General features: G+C 57.6%; 1 protein-coding gene across 4 annotated transcripts; it reads right to left on the bottom strand.

Annotated features, from left to right (window-relative positions):
• On the bottom strand, window positions 1-24,405 carry BRD9 (bromodomain containing 9). Of its 4 annotated transcripts, none has more exons than XM_039237997.1 (16): window positions 24,228-24,405; window positions 23,348-23,562; window positions 22,933-23,065; window positions 21,391-21,451; window positions 20,614-20,758; window positions 18,918-19,028; window positions 18,120-18,232; window positions 16,897-17,029; window positions 15,023-15,098; window positions 14,045-14,140; window positions 13,093-13,225; window positions 10,302-10,413; window positions 7,287-7,325; window positions 3,783-3,882; window positions 1,427-1,600; window positions 1-717 (listed from the first exon to the last, which is right to left on the bottom strand). In XM_039237997.1, the coding sequence occupies exons 1-16, from the start codon at window positions 24,277-24,279 to the stop codon at window positions 617-619; spliced, it is 1,794 nt and encodes a 597-aa protein (XP_039093928.1). In that variant the 5' UTR covers window positions 24,280-24,405; the 3' UTR covers window positions 1-616. The 4 variants fall into 4 exon arrangements, with proteins under 4 accessions (XP_039093928.1, XP_039093927.1, XP_039093926.1 ...); XM_039237996.1 differs by having other exon boundaries at window positions 18,120-18,235; XM_039237995.1 differs by having other exon boundaries at window positions 18,120-18,295.
• Between the last annotated feature and the right edge of the window lie 115 nt (window positions 24,406-24,520).

The following is a 24,520-nucleotide window of genomic DNA, read 5'->3' on the forward strand; positions in this document are numbered from 1 at the left end:
TACTGTAAACAATAATACGCAATCGTTTTGTGTATTTTATTGAGATCTCTGTGTTTTGAAAATGTAAACAGGTATCCAGTAAACACATTCAGATTAAAAAAGTATACGGACACGGCACATCACCGTGGCCAGGGGCAGTGTCATCTCCCAGCAGAAGGCAGGCCCCGCCTGGCACAGAGCCTGTCCCAGGCCAGAAGGGTGCGGCCTGTGACCTGCTTCGGAAATGCGGGGACATGGGCAGGCAGGGCAAAGGACACGCGGGACCCCCAGCACAGGCATCTCTTGCGTCCCAAGGGGCGCTAGGGGAGGGCGCTGGGAGAGGACGGTCCCCGGGCCTGCCGCAGCGGGGAGCTTTACAGACCCCTCCACCCGCAGAGACCACGCACAGCAGCTCGGCCCCACCTGGTCACACACCTGGAGTGGACTGTCCACTGTCCAGGATTCACGAGGCTGCCCACAGCCGCACGTGGCTGACGTGAGGCCAGAGACGCCTCCCCACCTCCCGGGGCTGCTTCCCGCACGCCAGAGGGGACAAGATGAAAGTCTCTGTCTCACGACAAACACTCTGTACATGGAAATAAAAAAATAAAAAACTAACGGAAGTCTGTCTCCGAGGCTAGCTCTTCGCAGAGGCTGCGGGTTCTGGGGACTGAAGAAATTCGTACGGGTCGTGGGTCACCTCTGGCTGCTCCCCAACGCTGAGGCGAGAAGGACTTCCTGCAATTGTGGGAAAGACAGGGGTTCACACAGCGGACCTACACACACGTCAGGGTTCAGACCCGGCTGAAAACGTGTCCCAGGGACACGGGTAGCAAAACCCACAACTCGGCCACAGAACCTCTGAGGCGGATGAGTGCCGCCCGTGCCCACAGCATCGAAATGTCTTCTGCGAGGCCGTACTTGGGTCTGGGAACTACAACAGCAGCGTGGGGAGGTGAGGGAGTAAATTCACGGAGCCAGGAAGCATTTGGTTCCCTTCCTGGGGGGGCTGAAATCCCGGTGCCGTCTACGCGCCTGGCCCCCTCTATCTACCTCCGTAAACACAGAAGGCTCCAGGCCACGGAAGGGCATCTGCTCCCCCTGAATCAGGGCCCTGAGGAAATGACGCACTTCTTGATACTCTGCTTAGGGACTAACAACGGAATAGCAGGAAGAAACAAACGTTGCCCAAGTTGAACTAAATGTGGCCGTCAGCATCTGAGGCTCATTCTGCCCCGTCCAAGGGCCGTGGGGCGTGGCCAGCTGGGCTCCTCCTGACTCAGGGACGGCCCTGTCTCATGGCCATGACCCACAGTCCCTAATGCCGGGTAACGTCCACTCAAGGGCTTCAGCCCAGTGTAGCCGCCCGACGAGAGAGCGGCGCCTCAGCCACGGGGGCAGGGGCGCCTCCCGGCGGGGGTGCAGGAATATGGGTGCCGGGCCTTACCCGGGTGGTGCGGGTCCCTGTCGGAGGGGGAGGGGTTGGACAGGGAGCTGAGGTTGGAGGGCGGCCGGGAGCCCCCGCGCTCCGCCTGGGCCTCCTGCAGGTCTCGCAGGAGCTTCGCCGTCTCGTCCAGGCTCAGGTGGCTGTCGTCGGCGTCAAGCTCCTTCTTCACTTTCCCTGTGCAAACACGGGGCTGTCGGACGTCAGACACCCAGCCGCGTGGGCCAGAGCCGTATGCGGTACCCGCAGCCCGCACCCCAGGTCCGTCCCTCGCACCCGAGCGCTCAGGATGACACCCACCATGTGGGAAGCTGGGGGACGGGTGGACGCGTCAGGTCTGAGCCATTTCGCACACAGAGGAGTCGCCCTCTGGTGACAACGAGCAGGAAGCAGGACAGTGGGGGCAACAGAGGCCGCAGACGCCAGGAAGCGGAACAGGCCAGAGTCGGGGAAGGGGGCTCCGGGCGGCGGGCTGCCCAGAGAGCTCCCGGGTCTGGGCCAGGAGGGGCCCCACGTGTGAGGGAGCACACGACCCCGCCAGGGAGCTCAAGAGCTCATGTGTCTGCAACAACCAGTGGCCCAAGTGTCAGGAAGGGGGCGGCCCACCTGTGGGGCGGTGTCCTCCCTACATTAAGTGTGGCTCAGGGCCACCCTGAGAACACCTCGCAGCCACACGGACAGGGGTCGATGCCTGCACATCGCTAACGGCCCGTCAGAACGCGGCCAAGCAGGGCTCCGAGGCACGTGAGCCAACCAGCGCCCGACGGCGTAACTGCGGTCTGGCCGTGAGAAACCGCCACCACCAGGCGGGGGGGGCGGGCAGGGAGACCCCCGCCCCCCGCCGAGCACAGGCCGAAAGTCGTGAACTACAGCGGCCTTACGTCGGTGCCCAGGCACTCGCTCCTCACACAGCAGAGGAAAAGCGTGACGAGGGGAGAAGGCGGCACTCGGGACGCCGAACTGGGCCTCCCACACAGGCAACGAACAGCATCTGCAGCGATGCCCGCACCCCCATGCCCCCCGCCCCCGGGAAGGACACGGCAGGCCAGCCACGACGCAGAGATGACACTCAGGGAAGGGTAAATCTAAACAGAGTTAAATTAAGGCACATTACACTCAAACTACCAAAAACCAGCTGTGAGGAAAAACACCTTAAATGCAGAGGAAAAGAAGAGTTGGCAGAGCTAACACAGCAGCCTCAGGCCCCGAGCCCAGAAGGCTGGCCCTTGGCTGGTGAACCTGGACCCTTGGAGGGTTCCCACCACCCCAGTAACGAGGGGCTCCCTGGGCCTCGACCGTCTGTCCGACTGACGTGGTTTCTACTGAACACCCGCGCTGCTCCCCGGAGCCTGGGACGGCCAGCAGAGAGGAGCCAAGGAGAGGGTGGCAGCGTCGCCCCAGCCCGATGCTGGGGGTCAGGTGCGTTTGCGGGTCCCCATGCGGAGGGGTCGGGACGCACCGCCGGGCCTCCGCAAACTCCCCTCACGCACCTGTCCCTGTGGGTCCTGGCCTGCCCCTCTGCTATGTCAGACCAGAGCCCGGAGTCCCAAGCTCCTAGGGAACCACCTAGCCCAGCGGTGGGCGTGGAGACCCCCGACAACCGGGGAAATAACCCACAAGGAGCAAGAGAGCGGACCTGAGTCGGGCGCCGGTGGCCGCGCTAAGTACAGTCTGACCCCAGCCAAAGACCGGGGCTGATGACAAAGCAGGACCCGGACTCACGCTCTCCAAGTGCCTGACGCAAACCACGTGTGACGCAGCGGGCTCCTCACCCCGGCCGCAGCGACCTCGGGGCTTGGTCCCTCCTGAAGGGCCGCTGCCTGTGCTGCAGGATGTCTGGCCCCCAGCCCCCAGCCGGAAGCACCACAGGCACCGCCACACACACCGCGGGGAGGCCGCTGTCCGCGAGAAGCCCCATGGTAACAATCAGGTCCGCCCAAAGGAAAGGAGGGGAGATGTGTCCCGAGAGCCCCTCGTCGACAGGGAGTCGGACGGCCAGGGAGACCCCAAAACCCTGGGTGCCATGTGGCCCACAGAGGGCATTTCGCGTGGCGGGGTCAGGTCAGCTGCCGGTGAGGGCACAGCCTGGGGGGTACGTGTGTGCACAGACGCACTGACAGCAGGCCGGGAGGAGGGCAGCTCATCCTTGAAAGACCAACGGGCTCAAGGGACCCTGATGTCAGACAGCAGACCTGGGCAAGCCCCGCTGGGGCCTCTGGCAGGGATCCCAGGACAGCGGCCATACCCCTGGCAGGGGACAGGCCTTGGCACACCACCCTCTTGCCCCAGCGGGGGAGAGCACGGGTCGGCTCCGTCAGTGGACCCTGACGACGAAGTGAGCGCACCCAGCACGACCTACCTAGAGAGCTGAGCACAGAGATGTCCAGGGAGGTGTCGGAGTAGGACTTCGTCGACATGAAGTCCAGGACGGAGCTGCCGTCACCAAGCGAGTCCCCAGCCTGCGGGAGACGGGTAGGTACCGAGCAGAAAAGGAAAGATGCCACTGAGCAGGCAGGTAACACGAGCTACTGAACTCCCCCGGGCGTCAGCCACCACCCCTGCCGGGAGGACAGGCCGGCCCTGCCACGTCCACACCAGGGAGCAGGCAAGTCCACACTGCGTCTGGTCCACACTGCAGCTACGACCACTGGGGGCGAGCTCAGAAGCAGGTGCCACTGCCGAGACCAAAACCCACAGCCAGAGGCTTCAGGCTCTCGGGGAAATAAAGGTCCTCGCAGCAGGGGACACAGGGGATCTGAGGGGCTCACTGCTACTTCTCAGGGGCAACACGTAAAAGCACATCAGATTCCAAGCCAGCATGTTCTCTCCCCTTCTGTGGCCACCCCACCCCCTCCTGGCCTTCTCCTGTGTCAACTCCCGGCTCTGCAGCATTACGGAAACAGCCCTATGTCCCCAGAGATGCTCCCTCCCACCATACAAACCTTTCACGCCAGCCTGTCACTCACAACCAGTAGGAGGTAACAGCTAACGTAGGGCCATCTGTCTAATAAGTACTTTAAGGGGAAATATGCTACCTAATACCCCAAGACCCTCAAATTCTGCCAAACCCCACTCTTGCCTTTGGGGTTGGACCCGAAGTCACCGCGGGACAAGTTACCGTCTGATGACTGTGCTCTCCCTGACACACGGCCCGGGGAGACCGTTTCTTCACCAAATCGTTCAATAAAAGGTCCACAGCACAGCAGATGCTCACAGTCTGGGGACCTGGCTTGCTCAGGTGCATCTTGCACACCCACGAACTCCCTCAGCCACCCTTGGCTTGAGGGCTCACACAGGGTCCCCACCAGCCCAGAGGCAGGCATCCACCTCCACCCGGCCACACGCAGGGGCCTGGTGAAGGAGGAAGGTGAAGATCCCGTCACCAGGCAAGGGGCACTGGCCTGTGCACCCTCTCCTGACACGTCGTCGCCTCTGGTGTGCGCCCTCCCCCTTTGGGCCCTCCACTCTGGGTGTGAGCCCTCTCGTGGCAGGCTGTGTCGTCTGGGTGTGAACCCCCCGCCTTTGGGCCGTCTTGTCTGGGTGATCTGTGAATTTGCTTCTTTCACTTGACGTTCAGGAAAGCCACTTTGTTATGCGCTCTAATAAATATCTCTCAAGAGGAAGTGTTACAGTGATGACTTCAGGCCATCAACACACCAGGCTGCGGCGGAGCTCGTGTTTACGGCACAGCAGTAGCTGGATCACAGGGGACAGTGCCCCCAACTGTCCCACAACCACCCGCCATCACCGCCCTGCTGTGTCCCCAGAGACAGAGGCTCAGAGCTGCTCATTATGCTGCCCAGGGCCCAGCGCAGGACCCTTGCTCCCTACGCGGCTGGGGCCTTCATCGCACAGCCAAGGCTTTCAAAGTTGTTACAGATGTACCTGCACCTTGGAGCTTATAAAAACAACTGGAATGGGGCACCTGGGTGGCTTAGTCGGTTAAGCGTCCAACTTTCGCTTAGGTCATGATCTCGCGGTTCGTGGGTTCGAGCCCCACGTCAGGCTCTGTGCTGACTGCCAGCTCAGAGCCTGGAGCCTGCTTCAGATTCTGTGTCTCCCTCTCTCTCTGACCCTCCCCTGCTCATGCTGTCTCTCTCTCTCTCTCCTAGAAATAAATAAAACATTTAAAAAAATTTAAAAAAAAAAAAAAAAACAACTGGAAGATGGGGCGCCTGGGGGGCTCAGTTGGTTAAGTGTCCGACTACAGCTCAGGTCATGTTCACACGGTTTGTGGGATCGAGCCCTATGTCGGGCTCAGTGCTGACAGCTCAGAGCCTGGAGCCTGCTTCAGATTCTGTGTCTCCCTCTCTCTCTCTGACCTTCCCCTGCTCACACTATATCTCCCTCTCTCAGAAAAAAAAAAAAAAAAATTTTTTTAAAAATTAATAAAAATAAACCACAATTGGAAGATGGCTGGTTCACTCACACCTCTTGTGCCAGCCAAAGAGCAGACCCAGATTTCCCTGGAGGCCACCCAGTGCCAAGGCCCTGTTCACGGCCCAGAGAGCACCCCAAGGCTAGAGTGCCCTGTGGCTCCCCTACAGGATCCCAGTCCAGTGCCCGCATGCCCTCCAGCCGGTCGTGCATACTTGTTAGGTGCGCAGGTCACCCCTCCAGGACAGGGCCGAAGACAACACTGTCACTGAGTCTGGACCTTTGAGCGTGTTCGAAATTTAAGTCTAAAAAGAAACACGAATGTGTATCTGCAGAAATGTCTGGAAGCCCCCGGTAGTGACAAAAGCACGTCCCCACGTGTGCCATGTGGGGAGTGAGTGCCAATGGGAGGGGGCAGGGCAGACGCTTCCTCCCGCGCCCATGCCGGGCCGCACAGCGCCTGCCAGTGAGCAGGCACGGACCAGCTGGCTGCCACCACAGGCTGGAGGACAGGGGTGGGGAGCTGGGGCCTGGCGCTCCCGGTGCAAGGGACAACACCGGTGACAGGGAGCCCTTTCTGAAAGCACACTGGGCTGCCTGGGCGCCGTTTCTGCCTAGAGGCGCTGGAGGCAGCGCAGGGGGAGTGAGCGCGGGGGGAGTGAGCGCCGGCTTCCCAGCTCCTCGCAGACACCAGGAGGGGCCCGTGCCCGTGCCACAGCACACTGGTGACCTAGCGACCCTGAGCAGAGCCCTGCCCGCCTCCCGAACCTGCCCGTACCAGGAACACACCCCCTGGAGGGCACACCCATGTCACCCTCTCTGCACTGAGTCTCTCAACGAGCCCCACCTGAATTGTAGCTGTCACGCCTGGCCTGAGCGGGGCCCCCGTCCACTGGGGCCAGGTGACGCCTGCAGCCTAGGCCTCACAGCCTACACAGCGGCCCGGTGCCTCTGCTCCAACACAGGGGCTCCGTTCAAAGCCTGTCATCTACACGCAACCTCCACGTCACTCCAAGGGACAGGAAACATGGGGACACTGAGGCCAGACTACGATGAAGTTTCCTCAACCGCAGCCAGTCTACTTTGGGTGTTGGGGAGCCTCGAGGACACAGGCCTGCCAAACTCGCCTCTTCCCGCAGTGTGCAGTGCACACACACCTGCTGACGCACGCGGTGCCTCCCGGGAGGGCCGGGAAAGCCCACCGCACCACAAACAAAGCTCACCCCAGGCTCTACGGGCCTGAGCAGGCCCACCCCTCCCAGCCCCCATGAAGACAGAGCCCCCAGCACGACTGCTGCTCTGTGGCTTCCTGTCCCTCACCCCCCCGTCACTAAAACTCAGGGACGGGGACACTAGCACTTAACCAGTTTCTTGATAAAACAACACATGACCGTCTTCTCAACCACCCCGTTTCACAGGCTGAACATGACGGTTCCCGAGGGAACGCTGATGATCAAGTCTTTACTTACGTGTCTGTGCAACTCACCTTCGCTTCGTCTGGAGGCTTCACAGGAACATTTCTCCTCTGCAAATCAAATGGGAAAAGCCACTTTCCATAATAATTTTATATAAAATGTTTCACTTGTATCACATACACACGTGTAAATTATAAGCAGCTTATTCAGTGTTGCTGGGGGTGTCCACACAGTGTTCACACCACACTGTGAACAAGGGCTGGTGCTGCATCAGAGACGCCCAACTCGGCCCGCAGAGGGCCTGATTCACGCAGCCCTGGCCAAGACGATGGGGGGCCAGCTGCCCTGACGGCACCCTGGCCGGGACGGAGATGAAGGAGAGGGCACTACCCAGTTCCTGCAGCCCTGCATGGCTTCAAACATAAGGTAAACGTACGTAAATGTCTGCATTGTACCTGCATCTCAGGGCAGCTCGGGAGAACACCAGGCACAGTGGTTTAACCCGCTAGGCGAAGAGGGGCCCCTGTCCTCTGATGAGCTGCGCTGTTGGGCCACGTACCCTTCTCCTCGGGCTTGTGTCCACAAGAGGCTTACACTCGGCTGCTACTTCGTGACCGCAGCCCGTGCAGGACCCAGTCACGTGAGACCACTACTGTGTGAGCACATTCTGTATGGGACACCCGGCCACGTGTGACCACGTGTGGCAATCACAAGCCTAAATGCTACCGTGGGCCGCCACCCGGCCATCTGGCAGGAGCACCCCCTTCAAAACAATCACTTGGCTTACACACTTTTGCATCTGAGAGCTTCTGTTTGTGACAATGCTTTAGAGATGCACTGGTGCTAAGACTTTTAAAAACTTTAGTAGAAACATCCAATTCTTTTAATATCCACTTCCACATGGGAGCCTCCACTAACGTACGCATTTAAGCATCAAACATCACCTAATGCCGTGGCACGTCAGGAATTACGTGACTCCTATAATGCAAGTTCACTTTCAGGGAAGCGATTCCGCCAGAACACTGGAAGGAAAGGGTGGCCAGATCCCTCAGGCTTCCCGCTCTACAGAGACGCAGCCTCCAGCCGTGCGCAGGGGCGGCACCAGGAGGAAACGTACAGCCCGCAGTACGGAGAGCGGCAGCCGGGGCTCAGTGGCCACACGGAAGCGAAGAGCGGCAAGTGTGGAGAGGAGGACACAGCTCCTAGCAAGGGCTCCAAAGCCCAGGAGGGACGGGCCCGGACGACACTAGCCTGTGCACACACGACCTAACACCACGGGGCTACCCACACGTGAGGAGGCACATCCATACTCCACCCAGCCAAGACCTCACTGGAACCTGGGCCACCAGAAGAGACCGAAAGGCCCATTCGTTATGATCAGGGTCAAACTCACCCAACAGAAAGGTCGCTGAGACCCAACCTAACAAAATATAAACACACCCCAGGAAATCAGGGGACTCCTAAGAACTCTGCCCAAATGAACATCAATGTTCAAGACAGTAAAATCCATGCCAGCCTCGCCCAACAGTGGCGTAACGTGAGCATAAACCTACCTAACCTTCTAGTAGCCTACTTAAGGTTAATCTCAACACGTAGTCGATAGTAACGTATTTCACTTAACCTAATGTATTGAAATCACTTTTTTATGTAATACATGCTCCAAATAAAACAATAAAATAGTTTTACATTTCTTTTTTTGTATCAGTCTCTAAAATTCTGTTCTGTGGCTCACATTTTCATCATATCTAGCTTAGACTAACCACAGTCGTATTTCATCCAGACACTTATAGCTGCTGGCGGCCATAATAACACAGTCCAGACAGCAGGGACTCAACAGACAGCAGCATAACACCCGGGACCCAATCAAACAATAAAGCAGCAAACCATGGCCAATAAGAGGAGGAAAATCTACCAAAAGGCAAATCCAGGAATGACAGAGATGACAGAATTGGTGGATAAGGACTTTCAAAGCAGCTCCGAGAGGTATGGGAAACAACTGCATGGGTTTTACGGAAAGCAGGGTCATGCTGTGAGAGGGAAAACCTAAGAAGGAATGACACGGAGTCCAGACACACAACACAGCATCTCAAATGAAACCTCCACTGGCTGGGCTAAGCAGCAGATGCGGCCATGGCACAAAAACAGATCACTCAACTTGAAGCCACGGCAACAGACAGCATTCACACTTGAGGGAGGGAACAAAAGACCAAGAAAAGAGCAGAGCACTACAGCACAAGAAACAGGCCAGGATGTCGGCCACGTGTCGGGGTCCTGAGAAGCCACGAGAGTGGGGTGGGGGCAGACACGACACTGGAAGAGACAGTGGATGAAAATCTTCCAAATTACAGGCCCAAGAAGCCCCACAAATGTTAAGCTACACACAAAGAACACTGAAACACATCAGAAATGAACTGCTGAAAATCAGTTACAAAGATGAAAATTTAGAAGCATGTAGAGCAGCAAACAGTCCACTTTCTACAAAGGAGCGAGTATCTGAGGCCTTCTGGGCACAGAAGTCTGCAGCACATTCGTCTTCTGGTCTCTTCGTACAGCCTTGAAAGAAGGAAAAGAACCCTCACAGCTCGTTGGCTGCCGTGTGCACTTTGCCAAGATGTGCGACAGACGAAGACACAGATACCAACGATGGCAGGCGCTTCAGAAATGGTGTGGTCAGATGTCTTTTAAAACAGGAAAATAGCAACCTATGATTCCATGATTCCAGATCCAGGGAAGAGGAATTCCAAAAACAAAGATAAAACGAAAACTTTTTTCAGACAAAAAAAAAAAAAAAAAGCCGAGCAAGTTCACTGCCAGCGAGTCTATACTCTAAGAAACATTAAAGAAGATTATTCAGGACAAAGGGAAAGCACAACAGATGAAAGCAATTTGGGTACAGAAAAAGTTACAGAGTGCCAGGAACGGGGAGTACGTGGCAAATAGGACTTTTTTAATTTTTAAGTTCCTCTAGAAGAAAATTAACTGCTTAAGGTAAAAACTTGAAAAACTAACGAGGAAAGAAGAGCTATTACTTCCCTAGGAACAGAATTTATCTGGACGGGCTCCTTCCACAGGTGCGGCCCACCCACCTGCTTCAGCTGGAAGAGCATCCGCGAGTGGTCCCCGCCGGTGATCTGGTCCAGGAGGTCGTCCACCATCTTCTTGCTGTAGATCCCAGCATCCTTCACAAACTCCTGCAGGCTGGAAGGGCCGGGAGAGAACGTGACGGGACGGCCCAGCACGCTCCCGTCGTGCAGAAGCTTTCCCGGCGCCGGGGTCCTGAGGAGCGGGGCCTGCCCTATCAGCACAGTTTCTCACAGGCGCCTCCATGAGAGGGGCTCCCGGAGAGCTGCAAAGCTCCCATGTGTAATTTGGGGGGGGGGGGGCGGGAGCAACAGTCTTCGTCAGATATTCAAAGCAGCCCTTGACCCAGAAAGGTTCAAAACATCTCAAGGGGAGCCTGGGTAGCTTGGTCAAGCACCTGACTCTTAACTTCGGCTCAGGTTGTGATCTCACAGTTTGTGAGTTCTAAACACACATCGGGCTCTGAGCTGAGTGCAGAGCCTGCTTGGGATTCTCTCTTCTCTCCCCCCACCCCTCACGTGCATGTGTATATACTCCCTCAAAATAAACTAAAAAGATTTTTAAAAAATAGATAAAAAATAAAACTCAGGGGCGCCTGGGTGGCTCAAGTTGGTTGGGCGTCCGACTTTGACTCAGGTCATGATCTCACGGTTTGTGGGTTTGAGCTCCGCGTCGGGCTCTGTGCTGACAGCTCAGAGCCTGGAGCTGCTTCAGATTCTGTGTCTCCCTCTCTCTCTGCCCCTCCCCTGCTCATGTGCTCACTCGCTCTCTCTCTCTCTCTCTCAGAAATAAAACATAAAAAATTTTTTTAATTAAAAACTCAGATCTCAAGATTATTTTAAAAAGCAGCAAGGCGAACAAGAGTCCGTGCGTGCGCGGTGAACCCTTGAACAACGCGGGGATTAGGAGCCCCGACCCCCACGGCTGAAAACCTGCACCTGACGTCTGACTCCCTCAGACCAAACTACGGATCGTCTACCACCGACCAGAGGCGTTTCTGAGAACATGAACGTGAACTGGTTAGTGCAGGTCTCGTACGTCACACGTACCGCAGTCCACGCTCTCGGCACAAGACACGCCAGAGAAGATGTTACAAAGAAAACCACGAGCAAGCACGCCTCCAGCGACTCAACCAGCCGCGAGCGAGCTGCCCCGCTGGCTGCTGGGGCCAGCGGGGCACGCGCACTCTGCAAGACAGGCTTGGGGGGACCTGGTGTCTGTTCTGTTTTTTATTTAAAAACAAAAGTACATGGAGGAGAGACACTCCATGGCGGGGGGGCGGGGGGGGGGTGGGACTCTCCACGTTCACCCTACAGTATCGTTTGACTTTCCACCCAGTGAGCACTAAAAATAAAAAATAAATCAGCAGAAAACACCGTAAAAGGGGGCAGGGAGCAAAGGCCCGAGTCCTGGCCTCCAAGCCCGGACAAAGGCTCAGAGGGCGTCCCAGATGCCACACCCCCCACAGAGCGAGGACTGCTGTTCTGGAAGCGAGACCACGACGACACGCAAGTCTCCCCAGGAGCGTTTTAGGAGACGCCCGCCCCCCCCACCCCGAGCGTGTGACAGGAGCAGGGACACCGGACACCACTCACGGTGCAGTCCGGAACTGAGCGTCTGGGGAGGCGACGTGGGGACGCCGGGGAGGAGCGGCGCTCACGCGGTCGGGCTTCTCGCTGTCCGGCACCCGGAGCCCAGGTGTGGTTCAGGGGTGGGCGCCGGGGAAGGCGACTACAGTCTGGGAACGCTGTGCCCTCCGAACCAAAGGTGACTACCGTCCCTTAAGGGCCGTGACAGGGCAGTGGGGTAAGGAGGGGGGTCACCGCTTGTGAAGATTTCCACCTTTGTCTTCCACTTCTGCTTCTTTGGGCTCACAAAAAGTTGGGTTCGGTACTCACAGTATTAAGGGCTAAAGGATTTCTCATTGTTTATTTTTAAAACACATCCTATATCCTGTTCAGGAATAAATAAAAGTCTAATACGGAAAGAATCCACATCTCAGAGATCAGCCAAACTTTCCTTTCCTCCTGGAGAATGACTAAAATTCCACAGGCATGACCCACTTCCACTTGGCACACGGAACACGACATTTCTACAGAAACACAGCACTGTGTTCGCGATTTTAGGACCAGGTCTCAGTCACTGCTGGGGACGCAACTGTGTCCCAAAATCCTTCTCTTGAAGCTCTAACCCCAGTACCTCATAACGTGAATATATTTGGAAACGAGGCCTTCAAAAGGCGACAAAGCTCGAAGGAAGTCTTTAGGGTGGGCCCCAATCCGGTACGTTACGTGTTTCTAAAGGACGCAGAGGCTGGGACACAGACCCCGAGAGGGGCGTGCGGTGAGGACACAGGGCGACCACGGCCGTCCACACGCCACGCAGAGGCGCCAGGAGGAAGCAGCCCTGCCCACACCAGGGTCCCAGCCTCCCAGCCTCCAGCACCGCCGGGCGACCAACACCTATTACTTCAGCCACTCGGGCTGGGGAGCTCTGGCTCAGTGGTCCCGGTGGACTAATACAGCCACCAAGCCACGTTCCCGTAAAACCAGGAAACAGACTCTAAACGTACACAGTTGTTTACACACAGACACGTTCTTTTTTAAACTACAGCCTGAGCTGTCACGTTTGTAAAGTGCAGTTGAGTCACCTGAACTTCAAGACCAACCCGCAGCAGACCAGTGGTTTACGGGAAAAGCCCGCTGCCATCGGCCTCTCCTGCAATCCGCCCGCCAGGAAAACGGCTCCTCCCGCACAGCAAGTGAGAACCGTCCGGCCCGTGCCGACCCCGCTCACCTCAGCGCACACTGCACACCCGTCTCATCCCCGTAGGCGGAATACAGCAGCTCCGACTCATCCGACTTCAAGTCGCCAAACACGGAATTGTTGTGCGTGGAAAGCGCAGTGGTGGCGCTGGAGAGAAACGTGACTGAGGGCGGGAGGGGGAGGCCACAAGACGTGAGACCCACGTGCAGTGACAGCCAGACGGGACGCGCTCGGCCCTGCGGGCTGTGCCCCCGCCCCGGCCCACAGCCGCCTGCTGGTCACGTCGCTGCCCTGAGCACAGGCAGCGGCGGCAGCTTTCCAGGCAGAGCCGGCACTTCGGGCTCCGCGAGTGCAGACACCGGGTTTGTGCTGCGGGGAGAGCACGCGCTGCCAGAAGGGCTTCGTGCTGACCGGGCTCCCGCCCCCCCCTCCCCCCGGACCTTGCCGGGAACCGAGCCCACAGGAGGAGGCTGGCTCCCGCGAGGGGGTGTCAGGGCATCACTGCTGGTGTCCCCATGTGAATGACGTCAGGGCTTGAGAGAAGGGCGTCTCAGATGTGCCTCCCCATCAGACTCCACAAGCCCCAGGGTGTGACCATCACAACATCCCCAGACACAGCCAGCTGTCCCCCAGGGACAAAACTGCTGCACACTCACACACTCCACTGTCAGTCCCTCCCCCGACAGTGCGTCCACCCAGCCCTCCGTCTCCCACATTTGCCTACCGTCATTCTCCATCCACACACCCTGGCACACACCCCTACCCACGGTCGGCACAGGGCTCAGACCCACCCACCAGTATGGGTGCCCAGTGAAATGTTCATTTCCCTCGCTGGGAAGACCTTAACTTCACCGCTAGTTTCAGAGCCAGAATCCAGACACAGTGCTAAAAACAGGTGAGCCAGGAAGATCGTGGGAGGACCCTGGGTCCACACCTCTGCTGTGACCCCCTGACCCCACGTCCCTGCCCACCCCACACTCACCTTTGCCCCTTCTCTCGTCTTTGAAGCCCAGTGTGGTAAAGCCGGGGAGCAGCTTGCTGGACAGCGAACTCAAGTCCACCGGGTGGGACTCCTCCTCTGCAACGGGACCAGGCTGTGAGCAGGTGGCTCGGGGAGCTCCCAGCCCCTGCGGTGGCCCGCAGTGGCGCGTGGGGAGGGCACGGGGGCTCTCTACCAAGACCAGCTGAAATCAAATTTACAGAAACCACTACACTTCTTGGGCACGTGGGTGGCTCAGTCAGTTAAGCATTCAGACCGTTGATTTCAGCTCAGGTCACGACCTCATGGTTTGTGAGTTCGAGCCCCGCATCAGGCTCTGCACTGACAGTGCAGGGCCTGCTTAGGATTCTTTCCCTCCCTCGCTCTCAAAATAAATAACCATTAAAAAAAAAATTGTCACTATGATTCTCAAACCTTAATTTTGAGCTAAGAGATGATCAACTTGAAATACTTTTCAAAGAGACATGTGAACATGGAAATGCTTCCGTACAGGTGAATAGATGCATCTATGGCTCTGTCAAGATCTTCCTCAACACAATGATCACACAGGGCATTTCCTCTAAGAGCACACTTAGGCACCTTCCAAGCCCCGCGAGTGCTGCAGAAGCCCTCCTGAGGTACGAGGGAATCTTTGCAATGGTATCAGGAAGTCAAGCCATAAACTTGTAGAACCGCAGCCCTGTGGGAGCACGGCTCTACACCTGCTCCTACGCTACACCCCTCGGGCAGAGAAGATCTGAGCAGCACCCCTGCCCCCGCTGGACGACTGCCCTCAGTCCACGTGTCAGAGAGGCTGCGTGGAGGGGGACGGACAGGAGCAGAACGCCAGATGGGACTCTTGTCTACTCTGGGCAACTGAGGCCTGCTCTGTAGGGAAAACAGTGATGTCAAACAGGCTACGAAACCTGAAAATCCCTGGTGCTGCGGAGACTAACCCCAGCCCTGCATGGGGCCACGCACCGTCGGCATCCGGCTCGGCTGTGTTGACCACGCTGTAGAGCAGGCTGCCATCGCTATTCTTCTTCAGATAGCCCATCTGCAAAGAAGCACACCTGAGTGCCGGCCTCGACGCAGTCCACTGCAACGCCCGCAGAGCTAAGGCGTCTGAGCATGGCCTAATGCGGACAAATCCCAAAAGGCCACAGGGTAATTGGTTTCTCCATGGAAAAGACCACAGAGGCCCTCTCATACCTTCCTGAACTTGACATCAGACCTGTGTGCACTGAAAGGATTCAGACCGGCTCCTGAATCTCCTAAAGGAGCTATGGCAACAGGAGGCTTTACCCAGAAACCACCATCTTACAGGATGTCAGAACCTGAGCCAAATGGGCTAGAACAGGATCCTGATCACCAAGTGCCTTGTCAGTGGGCACGAGAGGCTCCATCTCTAACACAAGAGACTTACTTCCACTTAAAAAAAAAAAAAAAAAAACCACTGAAGGGCGCCTGGGTGGCTCAGTCGGTTAAGCGTCCGACTTCGGCTCAAGTCATGATCTCACGGTTTGTGGGTTCGAGCCCCGCGTCGGGCTCTGTGCTGACAGCTCGGAGCCTGGAGCCTGTTTTGGATTCTGTGTCTCCCTCTCTCCCTCCCCTGCTCACGCTGCCTCTCTCTCTCTCAGAAATAAAACATTAAAAAAAAAATTTTTTTTAAAACACTGAATAAAAGTACTCTTCCTCCAAAGGGCCCCAAGAAGATCCAGGAGGGGCACCTGCACATCGGAGTAGGGAAGAGCGGAGGGGGGCTTCGGGCCTGGGAGCCTGAGCCTGGGTACAGGGCAGGGAGGACAGGAGAGGAGACGCCGACCACGTGTGCACTGACCATGTGAGTGCTAAGCACGTGAGCGCTGACCTCGTAAGCACTGACCATGTGAGTGCTGACCGTGTGAATGCACTAAAGGGAACGAAGTCAGGTTTCTTGCTGTGGAATTACAACACGAAGAGGGAGAGAAGGGAGCCAGTCCAGCGCCGGGAGCAATGGGGTTCGGGTGTGGACACGCGCCTCTGACGAGTACACGCAGGCAAGCACAGCCCTCCCTCCACGAGCTACAGTCTGTCCGGGCTCTTTCCCGGCCCCTCTGAGGGCAGCACCCAGGGCCCAGGAGATTCCAGGGCCGAAGCACGACGTGCAGGCCAGCGGGTCCAGCAGAGCAACATCAGCTCCACAGGGAACTTCAGACTTTCCACCAGGAAAGCTCGGGGTAAAGTAAGGATTCACCTCGATGATACAAAACGTCACCATTCAGATTTCTTCACGGATCACTGACACACGCTTTGAAAACATGCGTCTGAGACGGAGATGTGAAGCTCTAAGATTTCCTCAAGGGGACCACGCATGCAGATGAGACTGGATATCCCAGGTCAAGAAGAAGGCGTCAGAAGTAACGTCACCTCTGTCCTGGTTACCGTGACTACCAGGTTACCCTCAACTACCAGGATTCAAAGCTCACGCAGGAGCCGCACTGTTTCCATGGGACGTGCTGGTCCACTCTCAGGGCAAGGAGGGGCTCCGAGCGTGGGGGGGCGGCTCCCACCGGCCGGGCCCAGGTCAGGGGGAGCACACAGGCGCCACAGAGGCGTGCAGAGCGAGCACACCGGGAGAAAATCGAGGCTGTGGTACAGGTGCCTGGCGGGCCTGGCCTCCGTCCCCCGGAGAGCACCATCCTCACCGAAGGGGGAGTCCGCCCACGGTGTCCCCACATCACACACCACTTCTGTGAGGGTCCTGCCCGCGTGGCGCCCGTGGAGGCCCTCTCCCACCCCGGATATGGGGACGGTGACAGGACCCAACGCGAGCCCGCGGTACACGAGCTCTGCCCAGACGCTCCTGACGCTACCTTGCCCCCTGGGAGGAGCCGGTTGACCCTGTCCCGGGCCTCGTCAGCCGCGTGCTCCACCAAGGCCAGCACGTGCTCCTCTGCCGTGCTGTCCGTCAGGCTGCAGGCGTTTCCTTCCGGCTCGAACATGCAGCTGCGAAGCAGGAACACCACCCACGTGACCGGGAGGCCAGGACACGTGCTGCTCCCGCCTCCCCCACGGCCAGTCCCGAGCGCTCCTCTGGGCCACCGGGCGCTGGGAGCAGGGGCACAAAGCACTCCTAGACCCGTCCTTGCGGCTGTAACGGCAGCAACACATGGCGCCTCCACAAACAAGGGAGACCCAAACGGCCGCTGCAGTTTCTCGTGCCTCAGCTACACGTCTGAGTCGATCTGAAGAGCCACCTGACAGGAACCTCACTGCTTACATCATTCAAAGCACCATGAGAAAAAGAGGTAAAACTCTGTGGAGGGTGGACACGCTAGCAACGAGAGTGAGCTGGGAGCACAAGGTTGTGCGGCAAAAGGGGCATCAAGTCTTCGGCAGGCGGCCGCACGTGAAGATCTTAATTCAAACAGCCAAGGGTTGCTGGGTGCAGCGCCCAAGGGAGGTGGCCTCTCCCATGGAAGGCTCTGGAAACAAATGGATGGACCCCGTCCAAGGAGCTGTGGGAGCAAACCCGCCTGGGGACCCAGAGCCTGCAAGGAGGCCCTCCCTCAGGCCCAGGGTGCACGGCTGCAGGAGGTGGGGGGTGGGGTGCGATGAGAATCAAGCCACCCCTCCCAAGTGTGCCCCCTGCCCAAGACGGCACAGCTACGTCCCCGCACTGGGGAGCCCAGCCAGGCCGCCGCCAGGCGTCGTGCGTGAGAGGGAACTTCTTCAGAGTGGAGGGCCAACAAGCACTACGACACACGTGGGGACAGCAGTGGCCAGACAGGCTCCCGTGTCACACCTGGGACCAGCCTGTGTGAGGCTGGCAGGGGCTGTCCGGCCCTTGTGCCCCCAGGTCCCTTAGCGTGACAGGGACTCTCCTGCGGGACAAGTCCTGGCTGGTCCAGGCTGCCGGCCAGCTGCGTCGAAACACCTGAGACCAGAGGTCACACGTGGCCTCTGGGGACCGGGCTCCTTCGGGCAGGTGGCCAATCTGCAAGCGACTCCGTGGACGTCGGCGCCAGCGCAGGCTCACCCTCGCCCACAGTCCCGAGGGGCGTGTGCCCACAACAGCAAGTGCCTCTCCCGTTACCTGATGACTTCTCTACTCGGCCTTTTCGATTTCTTGGCAGTTTCCACCTGTACAGGTGCCACTTCGGGAACAGGTTCCTCAACAGCTGTGTCTGCGTTGCCCAAGAGAGCTGCCTGCTGAGAAAAATCCATGTCCTGCATAAACGACATGCTGCGCTTCAAAGCTAACAGCCGCTCCTAGAATCAAAAAGGACAGAGCAGCAGGCCTTTACCTCTGCCTCACAGCTGAGGTGCCATGACGATGGATGGGATGGGGATGGCCGCAGCCTCACCTGGCCTAACGGCGGACCCCCACAGCACTACTGCGGGAGGTGGCGGTGGCAGCCAGCACCACAGGGGCGGCCGACTGGCTGGGAGCACTCGGGGCTGGCGGGGGGGACAGGCCAGACAGCACAGGGGCCCGCACCTCACTTACGGGCCGATCAGGCACAAGGCACTGGTCCTAGATGCGTGACGCATGCAACCTGGCTCGTGGGACAGATCTGGGAAGCCGTTCCGGACGGCCAAGATGTCCTGTCTGGACTCAGTGAGGCAGCCACATGAAACAAATCACAGGCTGGCTGCAATCCATCAGACACCCAGACTTAGAGCAATAGATCCAGAACTTTCCACCAATCCTAAAGGAGACATTCCAGCTGGGGCAGGAGCAGAGAGAGAGAGTGCCTGGCGGGGAGGGCAGCCTGGGACATCTACTCTAAAGCAGACACGGCCAGTGAAGGATGGATGGAAGCATGTCATTCACTGGGGATGAGGTTCTAACTCTCGTTTCTGCGACTCCTCGCTGCCCTGGGCTTCTTACTTTGCTCATCATCTTAAAGCCTGCATGAAGGATCTTCTTGGCTAACTTGTAGTACACAGTGTCCGGTCTGTTGTAGGTCATCGCGTTATCACACATCAGTTTGAAATCTGCCTGGAAGGGAAAAAAATAGAATCTGTCGAATTTGAACCACTAAGACACGAGCAAAAACCGAATTCCTGTCAAGAAGCTAAAACTGAGTGAGAAAGAACTAAATCAGGTTCTTCAGCTTAACAAAAGGTTTTTAAGTACTCTTTCAGGAAAGTTTCACAGTCCTTACAGTGAAAAGCCTGCAGACCCAGAGTTACCTCAGGCATAACACATGCATGTTTCTTTTTCGCTTTATTTTGAGAGAAAGAGAATGTGCGTGAGCAGGGAAGCGGCAGAGGGAGAGTGAGAATCCCAAGAGGCTCCACACTGTCAGCACAGAGCCCGACGTGTTATTTGAACTTAAGAACCATGAGATCATGACCTGAGCTGAAACCAAGAGTCAGACACTTAACTCACTGAGCCGCAGAGCTGCCCCAACACACGTGTGTTCTAAGAACATGGCAGCTCCTCCCGGTCTCCAGCTCCACCGCTTTGGGAGAAATTGGATGTAATTAGGGACCAAAAGTGACAGCCAGGTCCGTTTAAGTAAAAGCTAAGGGGTGAGCTGAGAACGGAACACATTCACGTCCTCTCTCCAGAATCTTGCCACAGAATTCAAATTTCACTCTATCGGTAACTTCTCTAACAGTATCAGCCAAAAGGCTTTCCCTGAGAAAGGAGAATCTTGCTGAATACCACGTATTAAAAGTCATCTACTGGAAACTTCATCTTGTCACCCTAACCAAGTTACACACGGCACACACCTGTCACGGGTGAGCATGCCACGAGGACACGTAAGGGCGCCTAAAGCCAGCCGGGCCCTGGCTGAGCCCCGGTGCGGGCCCCACGCCACGGTCCGCAGGGCTGGGGCTGAGGCCCTGAAGCCCCCATCCTCTGCAGGCCTTGATGCAGTCTTGAGGACGTGGCCGGGGCGGGGGGGGGGGGGGGAACAGGACACTGCTCACATCCAGGGCTGTCACTCAGCAGCAGAGCAAACCGCGGTCCCATGAGGAAGGTGGGACTGTGGGCTGCCCGCCCAGTCGCCATTCGTGTGGCAGCGCCTCTGCGGCTCAGCAAACACGTTCGTCGAGTCACCAGAACATGAAAGTAAAACAGCTAAGCCTTTCAGATTTAACAGGAACTAACAAAAGAAAGAAACCTGCTGCCTTTTTCTAAATGACACCATTACCAAAGTTGTCAAGCACTCATCTTGATCTGTCCTTGGTTTCAAAGCCAACAAGCAATTCCTACCTCACAGTTGTACCAAGAAACAGAGTTCAGAACTACACACTGGGGAGTCGTAGGCATTTATTACTCAAAAAAAAAAAAAAAACTAAACTCCCAGTTACTGTAAAATAAAACTAAGAATTAGAAAAACTGTATTTCTAAAAATACCCATTCTAGAGCCAAACCAAATCAGACACACTCTTGCTTGACCCCATGCGTTTCTACCAGGGTCCCTGATGCAATCTTTGGAAGGCCTCGGCCGCACGCTCAGACCCCCATGGAAACTCGCAACGAGAAACAAGCTAATATGGACAGAGTGCTTATGGACGTAACCACACAGAGAGCTTCACAACAGTTACTTCAGAAACTGAAACCAGTTTACCTTAAATTCTGTGACTGACTTGTACTCATTGGCCACGATCTTGTCTTTCATTGTGCCAAAGTCCATGGGATGTTTTATTATCATAGAATATCCAGGAGCAATTGCATCCGTGACAGGAAAAGCAAAAAATCCATGAGGATCTTTTCTGAAAATAAAAACATCTTTTTTTAAAGTGGAAAAACCCTAAATCTAGATTTCCAAATCCTAGAGAGCCTTTCACCATAAAAACGTGACACAACTCACCAAATTTTAAGTTTGTGTCTTAAAATTAGAGATAAAATTTAAGCTCTTTAGAACTGTAGTAGGTTTGTTTGATGATTAAAAATTCCAGGACTAGGGGTGCCTGGGTTGCTCAGTTTGTTAAGCATCTGACTTCCAGCTCCGGTCATGATCTCAAGGTTCGTGAGTTCGAGCCCCACGTCAGGCTCTATGCAGACAGCTCAGAGCCTGTCTCCCGCTCTCTCTGTCTTTCCCCCCACTCGTGCTGCCTCTGTCTCTCAAAAATGAATAAACATCAAAAAAAAATTTTTTTAAATCCCAAAACTACCATCCTGGTTCCAGCCATGACATCTGCATCACGGCGGCCCTGACGCCCCCCAACTCCCCCACCCCGCACTGACTGGGCACAGGGAGCGAGATCTCCCCCTTGGCGGCCCACCCCCTACCAGACTGGGCGCTACCCAGGGAGGACGAGAGGTCTGCTCCGTGGATGTCAGAGGGGAGGGAAGAACACCTCACAAAGGAGATACCCCGAATGTTCCCAACGTCAAGCTTTACCTCTGGAGCTGGCGGAGAAAATGCTCCAGTAATTGCTGAATAGGCGTACTCTCGTTCTCAGCTGACGATTTAAAAAATATAAAATGAAGATGAGTCAGAACATTCTGGTATCACGTCCCTGGAGAGCTCCAACTTTACAGCACGTCCCGTCCCACAGTGGTTGAGGCTCCAACACGAACTGGGCACAAAGGCAAACCAGACCGGGTCTTGGCCCCCGAAAAGCTCAGCTGGGTGGGAGGGGCATCCACCCCAGCATCAGTCCCCGAAACCCCTGAGGAAGTGCCAATACTCTTAAAACGACAATGACAACTTGTATGAGTACCCCCTCCCCCTCCCCGTCACTACGGGGCCTGCTACGTTCCAGACGCGGGGAAAGACCAGAACACACAGCACTAGCTTCGCCCACTATCATTTTCCTTGGGAGCCCGGAGCCTCTGCACACCTCTGCTCCCCCTCCTCTGTAAAACAGGAATATAAATGCAACTGCACAGGGGTCCTTGTGAGAACGGCCACTCACTGCACCTCTGGGCCCACAGTGTGGAAACGTGGTTTCTGGTGAACGTGCGAAACACAGAAGCCGCCACAGGTTCTGTTCCCCAAACCATAAGAACGTACGTGCTCTTGCCCAGAGCCGTCCGCTGACGGCCACGCCCAGCACCCAGACCTCAGCTTCTGAACGCCCTAAGGAACCAGGACGTGTTGGAGAAACGGCTGGTTCCAGGGCTGAAGCAAAAGGAGTGCAGACCACGAGTGGGTCCTCGAGAGTGACCGTGGTCAGGGCAAGCGTGAACGTCAGCCCTTCAGGTATACAGAAGGGAAGCACCGCACACATGACCTCCACCTAGCAGGAGATCAGACCAACTCCCAGGGACTGGCCACCGTACCAACTTTGCGGGCACGTTCACCTAAGGAACTGCTGATTCACGCCTGACCTTCCCCCTCCCCGCCGTGCCCAGCGGCCTGGAGTCCTACCTGTTCCCCGTGGCGATGACTTGCACGGGGACGGCTGTTGCCAGACCACCACCCCCTCCACGACGACTGCAATACGATCCTCGCTTTTTCCTCCCACATCACAAGCAGTCAAACCCAAAGTCAAGAAAAGCCCTTGAAGCTAAACTCCCTCCGATTCAGTTCCTCCTGACCGTCTGAAACCCCTGCAGAAAGTGACCGCACACAGATTAGAGGGCCCCGAGCATCCCGGACTCTGGCACAGCCCCTGTGGTTGCTGGCAGAGCCTCAGTAACTCATCTGAGCGCTAGTTTCCTTCCATCCATGATGAGCTCGTGAGTTTTAAAAACAAACAAACACACAAACAAACGGAGAGGGGCACGGGAGGAGTTGACTAAACCTTGCTCTACAAGCTCAAAGGGGACAGTAAGACCTCAAGTCCAGCCACACTTCGCATCGAGCCCTGGAAGAGAAAACGCTGCCCCCTCCTCCCCGCACTCATCCCAAGGCGCTGAAAAGCACGGCGCCAACCACCGTCCCGGAGGCCGGCGGCCGGGCTGCAGGAGAGCCTCCGAACACGTTCCCTGCACTCGCCTGGCTGCGTCCGGCACGCTCGCACGGGCCTGTCGGGCGGCGGCTCCACCTCCACCTTCTTGCCGGGATCGAAGTCGTCGGCCTCCCCCTCCGAGTCGCCATGCTCCTTTTCCCGCTTCCGCTTCTTCTCTTCCTGTGAGGCAGAGGCAGGGCGGCGAGAGCAACGCAAGCACTTTTAAATAGGTCTCCTGCAGCTGGGCGAGAACACGAGGCAGAGAGCAAAGTGCCCTCGAGACACGCGTCTCCCTTCAAGATGCCGACCCCACCACGACCGCCCGGGCTCGGGCCAGAACCGAGCCACTGACCTGCCGGTGTGCGTTTTGCTACAAGCGTGACAGCCCTCTCCTGAGACCCCGCGGCCCTCGCAGTCTTCCCTCCAGGGGACTGGGGGCCGCCGGCTGCCACCCTGCTCTACCTTTCTCTTCCTTCTTTCCTCGTCGTCAAGGTGCTTCTCCTTCTCGGATTTCTTCTTCTTCTTCTTCTTCTTTTCTTTATGGCGCTCTCGCTCGTGGTCTGACCTGTCATCGTAATAACTGGAGTCGTGCCCAGACCCCGACAGCTCCGTCACTTCACTTCCTCCGACCTTGAGGACCAGCTTCAGGGGCTTCTCCAAGGGCTTGTCCGTGTAATCTGTAGACAGAGGCAGCGGCTTCACGGTGTGCTTCCCGAGCGGAGAGGCACACGCGGCCTAACCCGGAGGAGGGTCGGGGAGGACGCCCGGGCCCCCGGTGGCAGCTCGGCCGCGGAAAGATGGGGCGTCAAACCCCGGGACCGCTGGTTCTCCCTGCCTCCCCTGAAGCTGCATAACCTCAGGCAGGTAGTTCAGTCACTCTCTCGGGAGGCGGCAGAGAGGGGTGGGCCCCCAGCGCGCGGTCCGGGCCCTAAGCTCCTGGCCGTGCGCACGGCCGCCTGTCCAGGAGCAGACACGGGCCAGAGGCTACAGGAACGCACAGGAGAGACGCGGGCGACAAACAGGCACGAATTTCTCCAAGACCGGGTAAGACAACCGGGATGCAGGAAGGGCGCAGACGCTCCACAGCCCTGGACCCCTGGCCCGGAACCCCGCCCACTATCCCAGAATCCTCGCCCAGGACCCCTGCCCGCGAGTCCGGAATCTCCCCCGGGACCCCTCTCCCTCCCCCGCCTGCGTGCCCAGGGCCCCCGCCCGGGACGCCCGCAGGCCAGCCGGGGCCCCTCCCTCGGGGTCCCCGCCCGCGAACCGGGATCTCTGCCCGGGACCCCCCCCCCCCGTCCCCCGGCCAGCCCGGCGTCACCAAGCGCGCCCGCCGCCTCACCCTCGTAGGACGAGCGCCACTCGGTCTTGTGCTTCTTGTGCTTCTTGCCCATGGCGGCGCGGGGCCGGGGCGCGGGGCTGGGGGCTGCACGCGAGCGCGGCCGGAGCGTGGCCGCCGCCCCCGCGGGCCTGGCTCTCCGCCCGCCTGGCCCCGCGGAGGTCGCCGGGCCGCGCCGGAAGCGGACGCCGCGACCGGAAGCCGGGCCGCCCCGCCCCCGCCCCGCCGGCGCCCAGCGCTTCCGGGTCAGAGGGCGGCGCGCCGCGCGCGGCACTTTCAAGCGCGGGCGGGAGGGC

This window comes from Hyaena hyaena, unplaced genomic scaffold (genome assembly GCF_003009895.1).
Source record: "Hyaena hyaena isolate Hyena2069 unplaced genomic scaffold, ASM300989v1 scaffold_134, whole genome shotgun sequence".
Lineage (NCBI taxonomy): Eukaryota > Metazoa > Chordata > Mammalia > Carnivora > Hyaenidae > Hyaena > Hyaena hyaena.

What these genes read in the sequence shown, in the direction of transcription:
- BRD9 (XM_039237995.1), bottom strand. Translation starts at nt 24,279, where the DNA reads ATGGGCAAGAAGCACAAGAAGCACAAGACCGAGTGGCGCTCGTCCTAC. An exon ending in AGTCAGTCACAGAATTTAAG is followed by an intron (nt 19,029 to 20,613) that starts GTAAACTGGTTT and finishes TTTCCCTTCCAG; the next exon opens with GCAGATTTCAAACTGATGTG. An exon ending in AGACGAGAGAAGGGGCAAAG is followed by an intron (nt 13,226 to 14,044) that starts GTGAGTGTGGGG and finishes TCCCGCCCTCAG; the next exon opens with TCACGTTTCTCTCCAGCGCC.